General features: G+C 29.1%; 1 protein-coding gene across 1 annotated transcript; it reads right to left on the reverse strand.

Moving 5' to 3' along the window:
* Positions 1-5,247: 5,247 nt before the first annotated feature.
* Positions 5,248-6,823, reverse strand: LOC100775634 (GATA transcription factor 12). The gene is made up of 2 exons (XM_003523698.5): positions 6,381-6,823; positions 5,248-6,115 (listed from the first exon to the last, which is right to left on the reverse strand). The coding sequence occupies exons 1-2, from the start codon at positions 6,648-6,650 to the stop codon at positions 5,468-5,470; spliced, it is 918 nt and encodes a 305-aa protein (XP_003523746.1). The 5' UTR covers positions 6,651-6,823; the 3' UTR covers positions 5,248-5,467.
* Between the last annotated feature and the right edge of the window lie 7,366 nt (positions 6,824-14,189).

Consider the following 14,189-nt stretch of genomic DNA (forward strand, 5'->3'; position numbering starts at 1 on the left):
CCAATTGAATTCATTTCTATTCCACCAACATATAAATAGTTTCATAATTTTGACTAACTGATTGTTAAATTTTTTTCCCTCAAATTAATAGAAAAAAATGAATTGATGATAATGTGGTCTGACTTATTATCCAATATAAATCTTAATATTAGCATGTAAAATACACCTCTAAAAAAAGAAATAAGATAATACTAAGAATGCATAATTGAGAAAGTGAGCATAAAATCATCATCATTTTATAAGTTGTGTATTCTAATTTATAAGTATAAATATTAAGAAAATGTAATAGGAAGAGGGTTAGGATTTAGGAAGATAAGAGTTCAATTTTAATTACGGAACCCAACCTAAACTTTAGTTCAAGTGCACTTTGGATTGGATCTTTTCTTTAGCATTATTAGTGCTTTTATTCTGATGACATTAGCCAGGGTAATTAAACCTGGGGTTGGTCCAAACTAAAGGCCTATAGTTTCATTAGTTCGGGCCTTTGTGGGTAGGTCCAGACACATGAAATATTTTTATGGAGCCGATTAATATAAAAGTATCCCACAATAGTAACAAACATAGCATCTAATCTAAATCTTAATCAAAGTTTAGTAGGGGGAAAAAACTTTGATGGTTATTTTATTGTTTTCCTGTCAACTGCTGACTTAATTTTTCATTAAAATGCTTTGTCAAAGAATCTTTAGCTGACCTTGATATTATCTTATATTAATTATATAAGGTAATCTCAATTCATAAATTTATTCTCCCTCATCCCGAAGGCAAGAAGTGGCTATGCCAGTTATTGCAATTTCGCTCTTGTTCAATTTTAAAATGCACCATAACCAATCCATGAGAAAGCATGTCAAGATTGCATGCATCATGGAGAAAAAATATTCTGAATTCAGTCCCGGCTAGCGGGATATAATAGAAAATAACATTGGTGATGGCCTTAAATAAATGCATGAAGGTAGTGTGAGTATAGAATGACTTTGTAAGATTTTTTGTGTAGAGCCGTGTGAGTATGTGCTATTTATGTACACACTGTGCTCAGTGTGAAGTAATGATAGCAATTACTTATCACTATTGGACGGTGGTATAACATAACGTTAACATACATAAGCAATATCATTCATATACTCATCACGCATTCACACTAGTGGGAAGTGCATGAGGCCATGGAAGAGTGTCATGTGACCACCGCAATCCTAGCTTCGTCTCAGTCTAATAATGCATAGCTTAATTATTAATTTAATATGCTTGAGCATTTGTTTATAAATAAGATTTGGTTAAATTAAATAACCCCCCTCCCCTTTTCTTTTTTGCTTTATTCTCTGCATATTCTTTTGAGACTTTTTATAATATATTGACTGAGCAAGGCACGCAAGATACAATTTCAAGCTAAAGAAAAAGAAGAAAAGAGAGAGGATTCATATTTAGCTACTCAAATGAGTAATTTAATAACATGATAATACGATTAACTTGGGAATACGTTATATTATATTCATTAAGTAATGATATAGTAGTATAATATAATAGTCCTCTGGATTTGTGTTGCCTGAGATCGTACATACACACCCGCAATAATATTAAATATATGTATGCATGAAATTCCTTTTCTCTCTCCCTTTCTTGATTGCATTACTTACCCAATCATCTAATTAGTTCAAAATTAATATTACATCGATGATGGATCACATGGGGTGGAGAAATGGCTGAGAAGTTTCCCTTTTCCTTCTCATGTCACATGCATTGCAAACTTGGTTGGGAGGAAGCAAGAACAAATTATTTCACGTGCATGAAAAATCAAGCTATTATCCTGAAGAAACAAAGAAAGTTTACTCTTACACATATACTCTCGTAGCTTTTGAGTTTTGAAATGAATCTTCAAAAAATAAATAAAAAAACCATAATAATAATATAAAAAAATAAATTTTATTTCAACTTTTGAAAGTCGTTGGATTAAAAATTTAATTTCATAATAATCACCGATCTAAGTAATTGTAGATATATTGAATGTGATATAATTTTAATGGAATGTTTTTTTTAACAGGAGCATTAATGGAAGTTTATTAATTTTTAAAACTTAATATTTTATATATTTTTTATAAAAATAATTATGATTGAATGTCTTTTGATTTACTATTTTTATTAAATTAAAGTAAAGAAAACTAATAAAATAAAAGATAATGTAACCATGATTATCAAACTCTCGAGTTAACTCGTTAACTCTTACAAGTTTACGAGTCCACTTGTTCTGCGAGTTGACTCTTGAGTAAACTCTTTTTTTAGTAGACTCTAGGTAAACTCTATAAACTCTAAGTAAACTCGGTAGACTCTCGAGTTTACCACTGAATTAACAAGTTAACAAGTTAAAAAAATTAGACAAAAATGTAAGTCATTTTTTATTATTTTCTATTTGTTTAGCATTCAACATACCTTTTAACATGTTATTCTCAAATACAAAATTCTCACCTTTAATAATATCAAATTCTTGTTCTCTAATAAAATCAAATCCTCGATGAGAATAATCTACCACTACTATAACCTCTACAAATTATTGTTTAGTGGTGATGTATTATTACTAGGCTTGGTTAATTAAATATTCTGAACTTTATGATTTACTGTTTTACTTTATTATATTGTTGAAATGTTTAATTAGTATGTTATTTATAGATATTTTGTTATTATTTTTATATGAAGTAGACTCTTACGAGTCTACGAGTTGAGTCTATAAAACTCTCACGAATTTGTGTAAACTCTCGAGTTTGATAACCATGTAACTACTCTAAAATAATATTCATTTTTACTTCTTCATTGGTTTTGTTCTATTTCTCTCACTTAGTTGACCAACAACAATGATAATAATAATAATTATTATTATAATAATGATATACAATTTTAATTATACTATATGTGAGTGTTTAATTTATGATGCAATAAAATTAAATCTTCAATAATATCAGATGATTAAAATTAATATATTTAAAATCATTGAAAATATTATTTTAAAATAATTAAGAACTATATCTATTTAATGAAAATTATACTATTTCAACAAATTTTAAATAAATTTTAATCTTGATAATAAGTGCATTTAAAAATTACTACATATCAATATTATATCAATAATAAATAAAATAAACAGTTAAATTTTAATAATCATATAGTATTATACATTCATGTTTGATTTATTATTCTTGGATTCTTTTTGAATTTATACTTTTCATATAAGAAAAATAAACTTAAAAATGAAAATAAATGTTTGATCATGATTTTTTCCCCTTATTTTATATTGATTATGTGAGTGAGAAATTTTATAAGTGTGAAATTACTCACACAACTATTATGATTTTTCCCAGAATAATTACTATGTTTATGTGCTATAAAATTAAACTTATATCTTTAATGATTTTAGAGTTAATTTAATTATTTTATATTTTATATTTTTTTTATTTAAATGTTAACAATTATGAAATATATAGTTTATAAGAAAATACTTGATAAATTATTTTATTGAACTATAATATTTGATATATTTTATTTTAGAGAATTATTAACATATTCCCACCTTATTTTTAGCCGGAGTAAGTTGATAACCTAGACCAAAACTTATGGACAAAAAGTACAACTCTCCGTTTGTTTAAATAAATTTAGTTTAAGGATATTAAATAAAAAATTTAGGTTGACTGGGAGATGACAAATAGTGTGTTTGGATTAAGTGAGAAATAGAAAAAAAATCACGGTGACGTTTAAGACACTAAATACTTTTTTTAACGATATCACGATGATTTTATGAGATATATGGTATGTTTCTTTAAATTTATTTTTTGAAAAAAGTATTTAAAAAATAAAATAGGTATTTTTCTATTTTTTATGTATTTGTTTAAACTGTTTTTGTTTAAAAATAATAATTTTTTACTTTTAAAGAAATAAATCTTATCTACTTCTTAAAAAAATTATTTCTTTAAAAAATCACTTTTTCTTAAAGTTTTTTATTTTATTTTAAACAAATAGACTCATAATTGATTCTTACTTGTTATGTGAGCACACTAAAACCATTGGTTAGAGACAAGGAATTTGGACGATTACGGTCACTTATTTGGTACAGACTCTAAGTATTGGTAAACTATTTAATCTTTCACACATGTCAAATTCTATATATATATATATATCCATGGAATTAATTCTAATAAAACTTTTATGAAACAATTTGTTATAAAGAAGATATAAGATGAAAATAAAAAAACATAAGAAATTAAAGAAACATTTACATAATCTATAAATACAGAAAAATAAATTTTCTTAAAAATATCTGGTATGTAAAAACAAGTAAAATATATTATCACTGTATAAAATCCAATTTTATTTGGAATTAGTATGATGTGGTGATAGGTATAGTACTTGTTCTCAAGTTACATGTATATTTATTAAGTTATATATAAGTACTTATTGGATATGAATTAGTAAATAATTATTTAATTTTTATACAATATAGATAGTAATAAATAAAATGCTCAACAAAACTTTCAGTATCATATCTTAAAGGGGAAGAAATATATACATAAACAATAAAGTAATTCCCAACAATGATAAATTTACTGAGGTTGTGTATTCCAAAGAAGACAAGGAAAAAGAAGAGAAAGGAACATTTACCTAAAACTGAAAAATTTATGCTGACTACTCAGGAACATGACTGGTACCTAGATTTTCCACCAATAATACTTTGACATGAATGGATGTGGGATGCCTATGCATGCGATTTTTATCCGTCACCTGTTACTAAAAATGTCGCGATATATCTTCTGCTTCACTTTTTTATTTTTATTGAATCTTTTACCTCGTTCTAATGCTTATCTTTTATCACATGAAATATACACATACAAATATATTAATTTCCAGCCATTTTTTTTTTCCGTTTGTTTCAAATTTAGGAGGTTTCTGGCCGTACCGTGTGGTAGCTCAAGTCTTTAATTGCTTGAACATGTTAACAGTGTGTGCCGTAAAATTGGTAAGACTTGGTGGAAGTGGTCCATGCAAAAGCAACTGTTATTAACAACTACTAACCACTTCAATTAGTTAATTTTGAAGGATTTTATCCACCACAATATAGAAAATAGACATTGTACGTAACTTTAGTCATTAAAAAATCTCTTCTATTCATGAATTAAATATAACAAAAATGACGTAATATTGAAGTTACTTCAACCATAATTAATATCAATACTCTTGATTTACCCAACTACTATGCCATAATTTACTAGTAAGTGAAAAGAAAAGAATAATGCATTAGGAAAATTTAGAGTTTGTGGGTTTTCAAGTCGGTCAAAATGACTTGAAGAAAGAAACATGAGACCAGTCTACATATAGCATAAACTGAAAAAGAAATTAAACAAATTCCTAACAAAATTAGGCAAGAAAAGAGAAGAGAAGAGAAGAGAAGAAATAACTGAGCTAACTACAAATTAAGTAGCGGAAGTTTCCTACTCTAGATGAGGTGCGTGAAATTTGGGCCCACGTGCTGATGGATGAGGAAATCCTCACCGTTGGATGATGGGACATCGAACATCATGTTCTGCTGATGCTGCAATTGGAGAAACTGATGCTGCTGGTGCTGGACCTTCACCATTTCCTTCTGCCGCCGCAGCTCCAGCACCTTGCGGTGCGAATTCGAGTGCTTCGTCAGAACAAACGTTGGGCTCGCGGCGGGCCTGTACTCTGGCACCAGCCGCCCAGACTTGTACCTCACGCCGCACGCGTTGCAGAGCGTTTTTGGGCCCATGGGCCCAGTCCGCCACTGTGGGGTCTTGTCCGTTGCGCAATGCAGGCACTTCCGCCCCTCGCTGCCGCCTTCCGCGCCGGAGTGAGAAGACGACGACGACTTCGTGTTCGGGGAGAGCACAACGAGGCGAGAGGTCCAGTTGCATGGGGGTCCACGTGTCCGCTTGCTCCGAGCCTTGCCCCGAACCGACACTTGCGGGTTGAACATAACCGGGTTTGGGTCACGCGTTTCAGACGATGCAGCATCGTTTTGCGCTCTCACACCCGTTATCAGCTGCAGCTTCTGCAAATCCTCGCTCGAAAACGATTCGTCCGCAAATTTCGACAGCCATTCCAATTCCGCAAGATCATCATACTGCTCAACAAATTACACACAATTAATTTATTACTAGTTATATAATTTTATTATCTTCATACTAAATGAGATGAAATTCGGACAGTTGGAAAAAACATAAGAAGAAAAGTTAGAAAAAGGACAAGGGATTTGTTTTTGTATGTGTTGGACGTGGCATGGTAATTGAGGAAGGAAATATTAATAATTAAAATTTTGGTGGTGGGAGAGTGTGGGCGTTACACATAGGCATGACATGAATAGATATTAGAGACACGTGTGTATGTACCGGGACGGAGAGGTCACCGGGGAAATGGGCGTCTGCGGAGGCGGGGAAATTGGAGTTGGTGGTGGTGTCGACAGGGGTAACGGTGGGGGAGTCGACGTCGGTGGGGAGGGAGTCGAAGGTGGCGTCGTCGTCGTTGGAGAAGTCGAAGAAGTCTTCTACGAGGAAGTGGTCGGTGGTGGCGGCGGAGGGGTTGGCGTTGGAGGGAGTGATGTTGCTGTCTGAGGGGAATTGGGGGCAGAAGGTGTTCTGGAAAAACTCTTGTGCTTCCATGGCTCGTTGTGGGCTGAAGCGAAAACGTTACTGGGGAGGGTGAAGCGAGAAAGTATAGGGAGTTGGAGACACAAAGTGTGACAAAGTTGTGGTTTTCAGTGGTGAGAGAGAAAAGCTCAAGAGGGTTTATTAACGTTTAAAGGGGACAAGCGGACACCTATATTGGAGTATTGGACTATCTTTTTTTTTTTTTTAAGGCATTGAATAATTCTCTCTCTTTCTATGGGCCAAGATAAAATAAAATAAAAACTCTCCTGTCCTCAAAATAATAAATCGTAAAATATAAATAATATATAAGAGACTTTAATTGAGTTAAAAGAAACTGCAAGAATTTGTGAGTGAAGTTACTTTGATTATTTGGTACTCCTTTTCTTTTTCTTTTGTACTTGGTTTTGCAAGTTTCTCGCGTTACACAAACATAACCTAAATAAAAGAATAGATGTTCAGATGAAATGAGTATTCTCTTTCTCTCAAAGAATCTCTTACTTCATCAAATAATCGACTGCTTGATGTTTTTTCTGGATGTCTCAGGTGCATGAGTATTCAACAGAATAAAAAAGAAAATATCTACAAAAGACACTCTAATGTTTAAGAAAGAAATCAACTCGTATCAATGATATGTAATGAGTATGTAAGAATGATTCATTTCTCTTGCGTGGTGTTCATTCCTTTTTATATTAACCTTGTTGGGTTCAAGGTTTAAGGGTTTATTACATCGTGATGACCAGTTGAGTAATATTTCTCCCAATCTTGCTTTGGTACCTCTAATTGAATGATTATTCTTAAATAAATCTAATGATAATAATCATGATTGAATGGTGCTCATTCACACATGTTAAAGGTCGAGATGTATTGTTTGACGTATATGAATAATGATCGAATGATATATTCAATTTGAACATATCACGTATCTGTTTGTCTTAACTAGATACTTTATTCGGTATACTTACGAGGTATAACGTATAGGTATGTAAGAATGCTTTAAAATGCTACAATATTGGAGTATATATTATGTTCCAAGGTTTAGTATACAATAGTGACCGTTTTACATGATTACAGATGATAAGTCAGCTTCAATAATAGAAACGAGCAGATGGAGTCTCGTATTCTTTGATAATTCGCATGATAAATTTTGTTTCTCTATATCAAAATCAATTACGTACGAGTTGTATATATATGAAGAAACGGCATAAATGATCTTGAGAATTGAGATGTAGCAGGCGCTTGTTTAATTGTTAATTGTTATTCAGATGTACCTCATTAAGTACTTAAAATAATGCTTGGAATATATGCTGAAGGAGACAGCACTAGAGCATCCGTTTTAGATGTAAAGAAAAAAGACTCGTACTAATAACCTGAATCTTTATTTTGTAAGTATAGTAATTTTAGTACTGTGTCAAAACTTTATAAATACACACATATATATAGTTAAACGTATTACTTACAATTTATTTAAATAAATATTTTTTGTATTCTTAAAAACTAATTAATTAAATAGAAGTACTGTTTTAGTATTAAATTAATTATGAAATAAAAATGTTAATTAAATATTGTGCAACATGTAATCGATGAAAAAAATATCAAAAGATAATTTAACTTACAATTTTAAATAAAATATAATAAATATATAATTATGTATCTGTGTATAAGTCAAAGATTAGATGGGCCTTATAATATTTATATTCACAAAAATTTGTGAACAATTATTCAAATATATTTTATAGATAAAAATCGTATTTTTCTTATTATTAATTTTTGTGGCTATCCATTAAATCTTAATTGTTATATCCCTAAATATTAATTAGTTTTGCTGGTGAGGACAGCCTGGACATTATATAAACTATAAAGGACAACGGTTAAACTCTAAACACAGGGCTACCTTTCAAAATGGAGAGCTAGTTGCCTATCAACGAGTAGTTGATTAATTAAATGGTAAAGGGATATAATAGTTACTTTAATTTGTGTCAAACTCAACCCATTTGGGAGTGCTCTAGCAGGTTTATCGCTGAGACTAGAACATTAATGTACAAGTATACAACCCGATTCTTCAGCCTTTTCTTTTGATTTTTCCTTTGCTTCTCGGGACCCGGGTTTCTTTTGTTGTTTAATAGTATTATATTTTGCCAATTAACTAGTTAATATATTGATATGATAACAATATTTATAGGCACTGATGAGCAGTTTTATTTTAACACAAAAATAATTAAAATCAAACATGCAACAAATATAAATTAATGACGACGAATATAGCTTGACTGATCAATGGGGTTAATGTAAGGATATGGCAAGCGTGACAGTCTCTTCAAGGCAAGAAAATTACATGTAATCGTATTATTTAATTTATGAGAGTAATTAAGTTAATAAAGCATAACTACATATCATATAAAAATGGACATAATTACGTGTTAATTTCATATCATATAGTAATTCTTGTTTAGGATGCATATATATATGTCAATAATTTGGTTTATGCTTTTGACCTTGCGTTGCTAGAGTTGATGAGCGAGTTAGCTGTTAAACATAAATCAATTTGTGGGCATAGGAAACATTTTAGAGGATCATGTTAAGTCAAATAGCGCAGGTAAAATATATAACCCTAAAAGAAGGAAATAAAATAAAAACTAGAGCACAAGAGACACGGAGAAAAAATTATAATAAAGAAAACGCAAATGACGATATGATTCTCTTTGACAAGCTTTAGTGATTAAAAAGTCAAGTATATCAGTTTACTAACACAATTTACGAAACCTAATGGAGCCATAAACAGCTTTTTAATCATTTGACTGCTTTCTAGGTTCTAAGATGGAAAAGTATCAATCAAGTTAACTAGTGCACGACTATTTCATCGAAATTTATTAAATATAATATTTTCGTTGCCCCCTTCTCCAATTATATAAGCGAGTTCCCTCTTCAACCTTTCAAGTTTTTCAATTTGGATTTTGGAACATAGTTTTTCTGTTGAGATTTCAGCAAGTCCAGAAATATGTTTTAGCTAGGTATTACTGTGGAAAACAACTTCGTATTAAAGCTACAAAAACAATTTATTTGTATTTTTGATGCGTAAAATAATTTATTTATATAAATACAGGGATAAGATAAAAATAGGCCAAACACAAAAACCATTTAATTAAGTCCTAACAACCCCAAATTAGTTGTCGTATCTTGTAATTAATTAAGCATTCCCGTTGAAGAGACAATATTTTACATGTTTATTTTCTTAAAAAATTTTATCCCAATATATAAACCTAGCTACCTGTAACAGTGCAGAGGGACATGTGCTCTCACTCAATTTAATTTTTATAATATTATTATACCATTATATTTGCAATAAGTTATGTTGTTGTTGTTTACTTTTTCATTATGTTAGTTTTTGAGTAAATTATATTTAATCTTTCTGTAATTTCTCATTTTCTCAAAATACATATCCCTATACCTTTTTGGTCACAATTCTCTAGTACTTTTCTTTACATCCCTATTCTTTTTATAGATCATGTATTTATTCATACAATTTAAGTTCAATACTAACTTTAATAGTCTTTTTTGTATATAATTTGTTTTGATAGACAGTTGCTAGATCAATCGTGTTTCCATGTAATTTTTAATGTTTTCGGGAGTTTTTCTCCTTTTATTCATAAAAATAATAATTAATAGTCTTTTTGTGAGAGATGAGAGAGAAACAATCTATATTCGTAAAACCATTTTTTTCCAATAACAATAAAATCATCAATTCATAGAAACGACTAAAACTATTTAAACACATTATCATTTTTTTCGTGAAAAAAAAACATAAAAAACCAAAAACCAAAATAATTACAGTCATTCTTTATCACTTAAAATCATGAAATCTTCACCATCCTTTATATACAAGTTAAGATATATGGTAGGCTATTAAAATAAGTTCAAATATTAAAAGTTATAATTTATATATATATATATATATATATATATATAACCAAATATCTAAATATATTCTTTTATGTTATTTTACAGGTTTAATAGACTTTATTAGTCAATCTTCTTAAACACTTTTAATTCAATCATCTTGTTTATTAACTAATTAATTTTCTTATTATGTGAAGTAAAAAAAATCATTTTAGTTGATTATATTTTTGTATTTTTTTTATTTTCATCATTTATGTTTGAAAATAAACTTAAAATAATCTATTCATCAATGCCACACAAACATTATTAACTTTTTCATTTTAAAATAATTAACTTTAACATAATGATGATGAAAAATCATCACTATAATAATTTCAATTTATATTAAACAAAAAGCTCATCTGAAATCCCTAATCTTCAAACATGGGAAGCTAGATCTGAGGTGTGGAGCTTGGTCAGATTCTCGAATATTTTGACGTGGATTTCGCTAAAAAGAACCACGCCAAGGTAGTGCAGCTCCACCACATGGTCGTGCTCGCATTGAAACCATGCCTAGTTGCAGGGGCTCTCCCTCGTCGACGTATTCTAAAAGAGATTTGCACCCTCCCCCTAGTTGAATGGAGAGCAAACTATGTGTCTCACTTTGACACAAAATTCTTGCAGCGAAGGAAAGGCAAGGAGGGATCGATCGAGTTTTGCTATGGTTTTGGCGATAGAACGGAGCTTTGGGAGTGCGAGATTTTCCTCCTTCTAGGGTTCGTACCATGAGAGGTTGGCTTTTTTGGGAAGCAAAATTCGAAGTTACATTATATGATTGAGGTTTTTATTTTTAGTGTCTATTGCTTCTTCGTTTCAGTGAGGAGACAAGTGAAATAAGGAAGAAATTAAGATGTTAGATTCAGTTTGGTTTACAGAAGAAGGTTTACATAAAATAATGTCATTTACCAAGTATGTTAAAATGATTTATTTTAAAACAAGGACGTCACAGAGATCATGGAAGGACCATTTTAGGTCCATTCACAAACATAAAATGATATAAATGGAATCAACTTTTAAAAAATAAATAACCAAAATGCTTCCGAGTTTTACTTTAATACTTTTCGTCCCTCTCAACTTTCACGCATTGCTCTTCTGCTGGAACCAAACACAGTGTTACGCAGCTAATTTTTATGTTACTAAACTTCAGCAAGCGTAAAATGCACTAAAGTGTTGAACAGTATAATGTATGCCAAAAAAATTGTCAGATTCTAACAAAAAAGAAAACAAGAGGGCAGGGCATGCATGTGATGGTGATGTGAGTGTGGACAAGCGCATGGATCCATTCAGTGCACTCTGCCACGTGGCACGCACCCACAAGTGGAAGGCTGAGAACTGTGGCTTTCTTTGGTAGCATGATGACAATCCCTATGCGAGCGACTGATTCTAATCCTCGTAGAAATTAATGAAGAATGGATAAGGTGTTTCTCTTAATTACTTTATTGCTTCAATTCTAAGAAAAGCCTGTGATCATTTCAGAAGGAAAAGTATTTGCATTTCCTCTACGCCACTTCATCTCTTGCACATTCCTTGTATATATTTATTTTTTTGAAGTGATGAAATTCAAGTATAAATACGAAAAAAATGTTATCAATTACAATAAATAACAAAAATAATATAATTGTGAATTAGCATATATATATATATATATATATATATATATATGTAATTTGAAAAAAATTCTAACAATTAATGTTCCTTTCCGTGTATCTTTTCAACTTTTCAGTTCAATATAATTACACTATAGGTTGTTTTTATGAAGTAAATAACATAATAATTCATTCACCTTTGTGGATCATTATCATAATCATCTTTTACAATTATTGGTTCTAGAAAAGTAAACCTTTATTTATAAATATTCTTTCTCTTTAATATTTTTTCCATAATTAAAGGTAGCACAAAACTTATTTTGAATCATTTGTAAATAAGCGCGTCTTACTTAATTTATATAGTTTTTGATAGCTTTATTGAAATTTTTGTTTCGATGTTATCAAGACAGTAGTGGTTACCACATAGTCAAATAAAATTGAATATTTTTTGGTTTGCGTTTAAGTATCTCACAACTCATTTGTAATTAGAATGCATTTTTAAATAACATTTTTTATGATTTAAAATTATAAATTTAACTACGACTTAAAAGTAAAATAAAAATACATATCATACAAAAGATAATAAATAGAATTACCAAGCTTTTTAAAAAATTGACAGAAACAGTTTAATATATATATATATATATATATATATATATATATATATATATAAGTATTGCTTCTGATAATATATTAGTATAGATATTGTAGGTCTACATTAATAATAGGATATGTTATGCTAACATTTGATATCTTAATAGCATATATAGTATAGAATGTAATGTTTATGCTAACAATTTTATTTTTGTTACACAAAAAATTATACCAACAAAATTTGACCTTAGAACTTAAGGGATGAAGATTTAATCTCAAATTATTAAGTAACGCTTAATTTCCTATGGCTCGTGCTATGCAAAGGGAAATATTGTTATATTTAATTTATTTTTGTCCTGTAGGTCAGAAATCACGAGTTTATTAAGTCATAAATTAATGTTATCCATGAACATGATTATTATTGATTCGATAAAAATAATAAAAATTAAACACAAATTTTTGTGTTAAGTAAATTTATTCTCTTACATTTAAATCAATATATTTTAAAAATTTATAAATGTAATGAGTAATAAACTTATGACAAGACTTACTTGATTAACAATAACACTCAAAATGAATATGAAAAAAAAACTCTTCACACGTGTATATCTTGCTTGATTATACATATGAAGATTTCAATAAATAAGGCAAATAATTAACGACAATATTATCAGTAAACGGTCATTTCACATAAATTAAAAGACATTTTAAAGTTCATAATTTAAATAAGAAATTTACAAAATAATGTAAAAGTGTGGAAAATTGTATAATGTAGGTAAGAAATGTATGAGAACTCATGAACATTGACACTAAGTCTGTATCAAACGTCTAACGTCACCATGAGAAATGACGGGCTTATTATGAGTTAAATTTCTAAAATAAAAAGGATTTAATTGTATTTTTTAGTTCTCATACATTTTAGTATATGTGTAACTTTTATCTTTTTAATTATTCACGTTCATCTTTCTTTTTATTAAATAATTAATAAAATATAAAAAATGTGATATTTCATTAATTTGTATAAATTATAAATTAAAAATAAAAATGCCCTTTTGGCATTTCTTTATTTTTATTTAAATATTTTTTTTTCATATATATATATATATATATATATATATATATAATTGAATGTAAGCAATTAAAAATTGGAAGAAAATCACATATAAGTTGAAGTATAAGGATGGAGATTGTTTGCTGTAAAAAAAAAAGATTGTAATCAAGGAAAAAAAAGTCCCAGTTGTTTGCATGTGTAAAAAATAAAAAATAAAAAAGAATTATAAATTGAGATAGTAATATTTTCTATCACTTTTACATTGGCGTGGAGTATTCATCAATTTTATTAATAATAAATTATCGTCAAATAATTTGATTAATCATTTTTAATAATTTTTTTTAATTATATTCTTTTTTTCACACGATGATCCAAAATTTTATTTAA

The sequence above is a fragment of the Glycine max genome, chromosome 4 (assembly GCF_000004515.6).
Source record: "Glycine max cultivar Williams 82 chromosome 4, Glycine_max_v4.0, whole genome shotgun sequence".
Lineage (NCBI taxonomy): Eukaryota > Viridiplantae > Streptophyta > Magnoliopsida > Fabales > Fabaceae > Glycine > Glycine max.

Coding starts and splice junctions, on each gene's coding strand:
- LOC100775634 (XM_003523698.5), bottom strand. CDS start 6,650: ATGGAAGCACAAGAGTTTTTCCAGAACACCTTCTGCCCCCAATTCCCC. Junction 6,116..6,380: donor CCGGTGACCTCTCCGTCCCG/GTACATACACAC, acceptor TTTGTTGAGCAG/TATGATGATCTTGCGGAATT.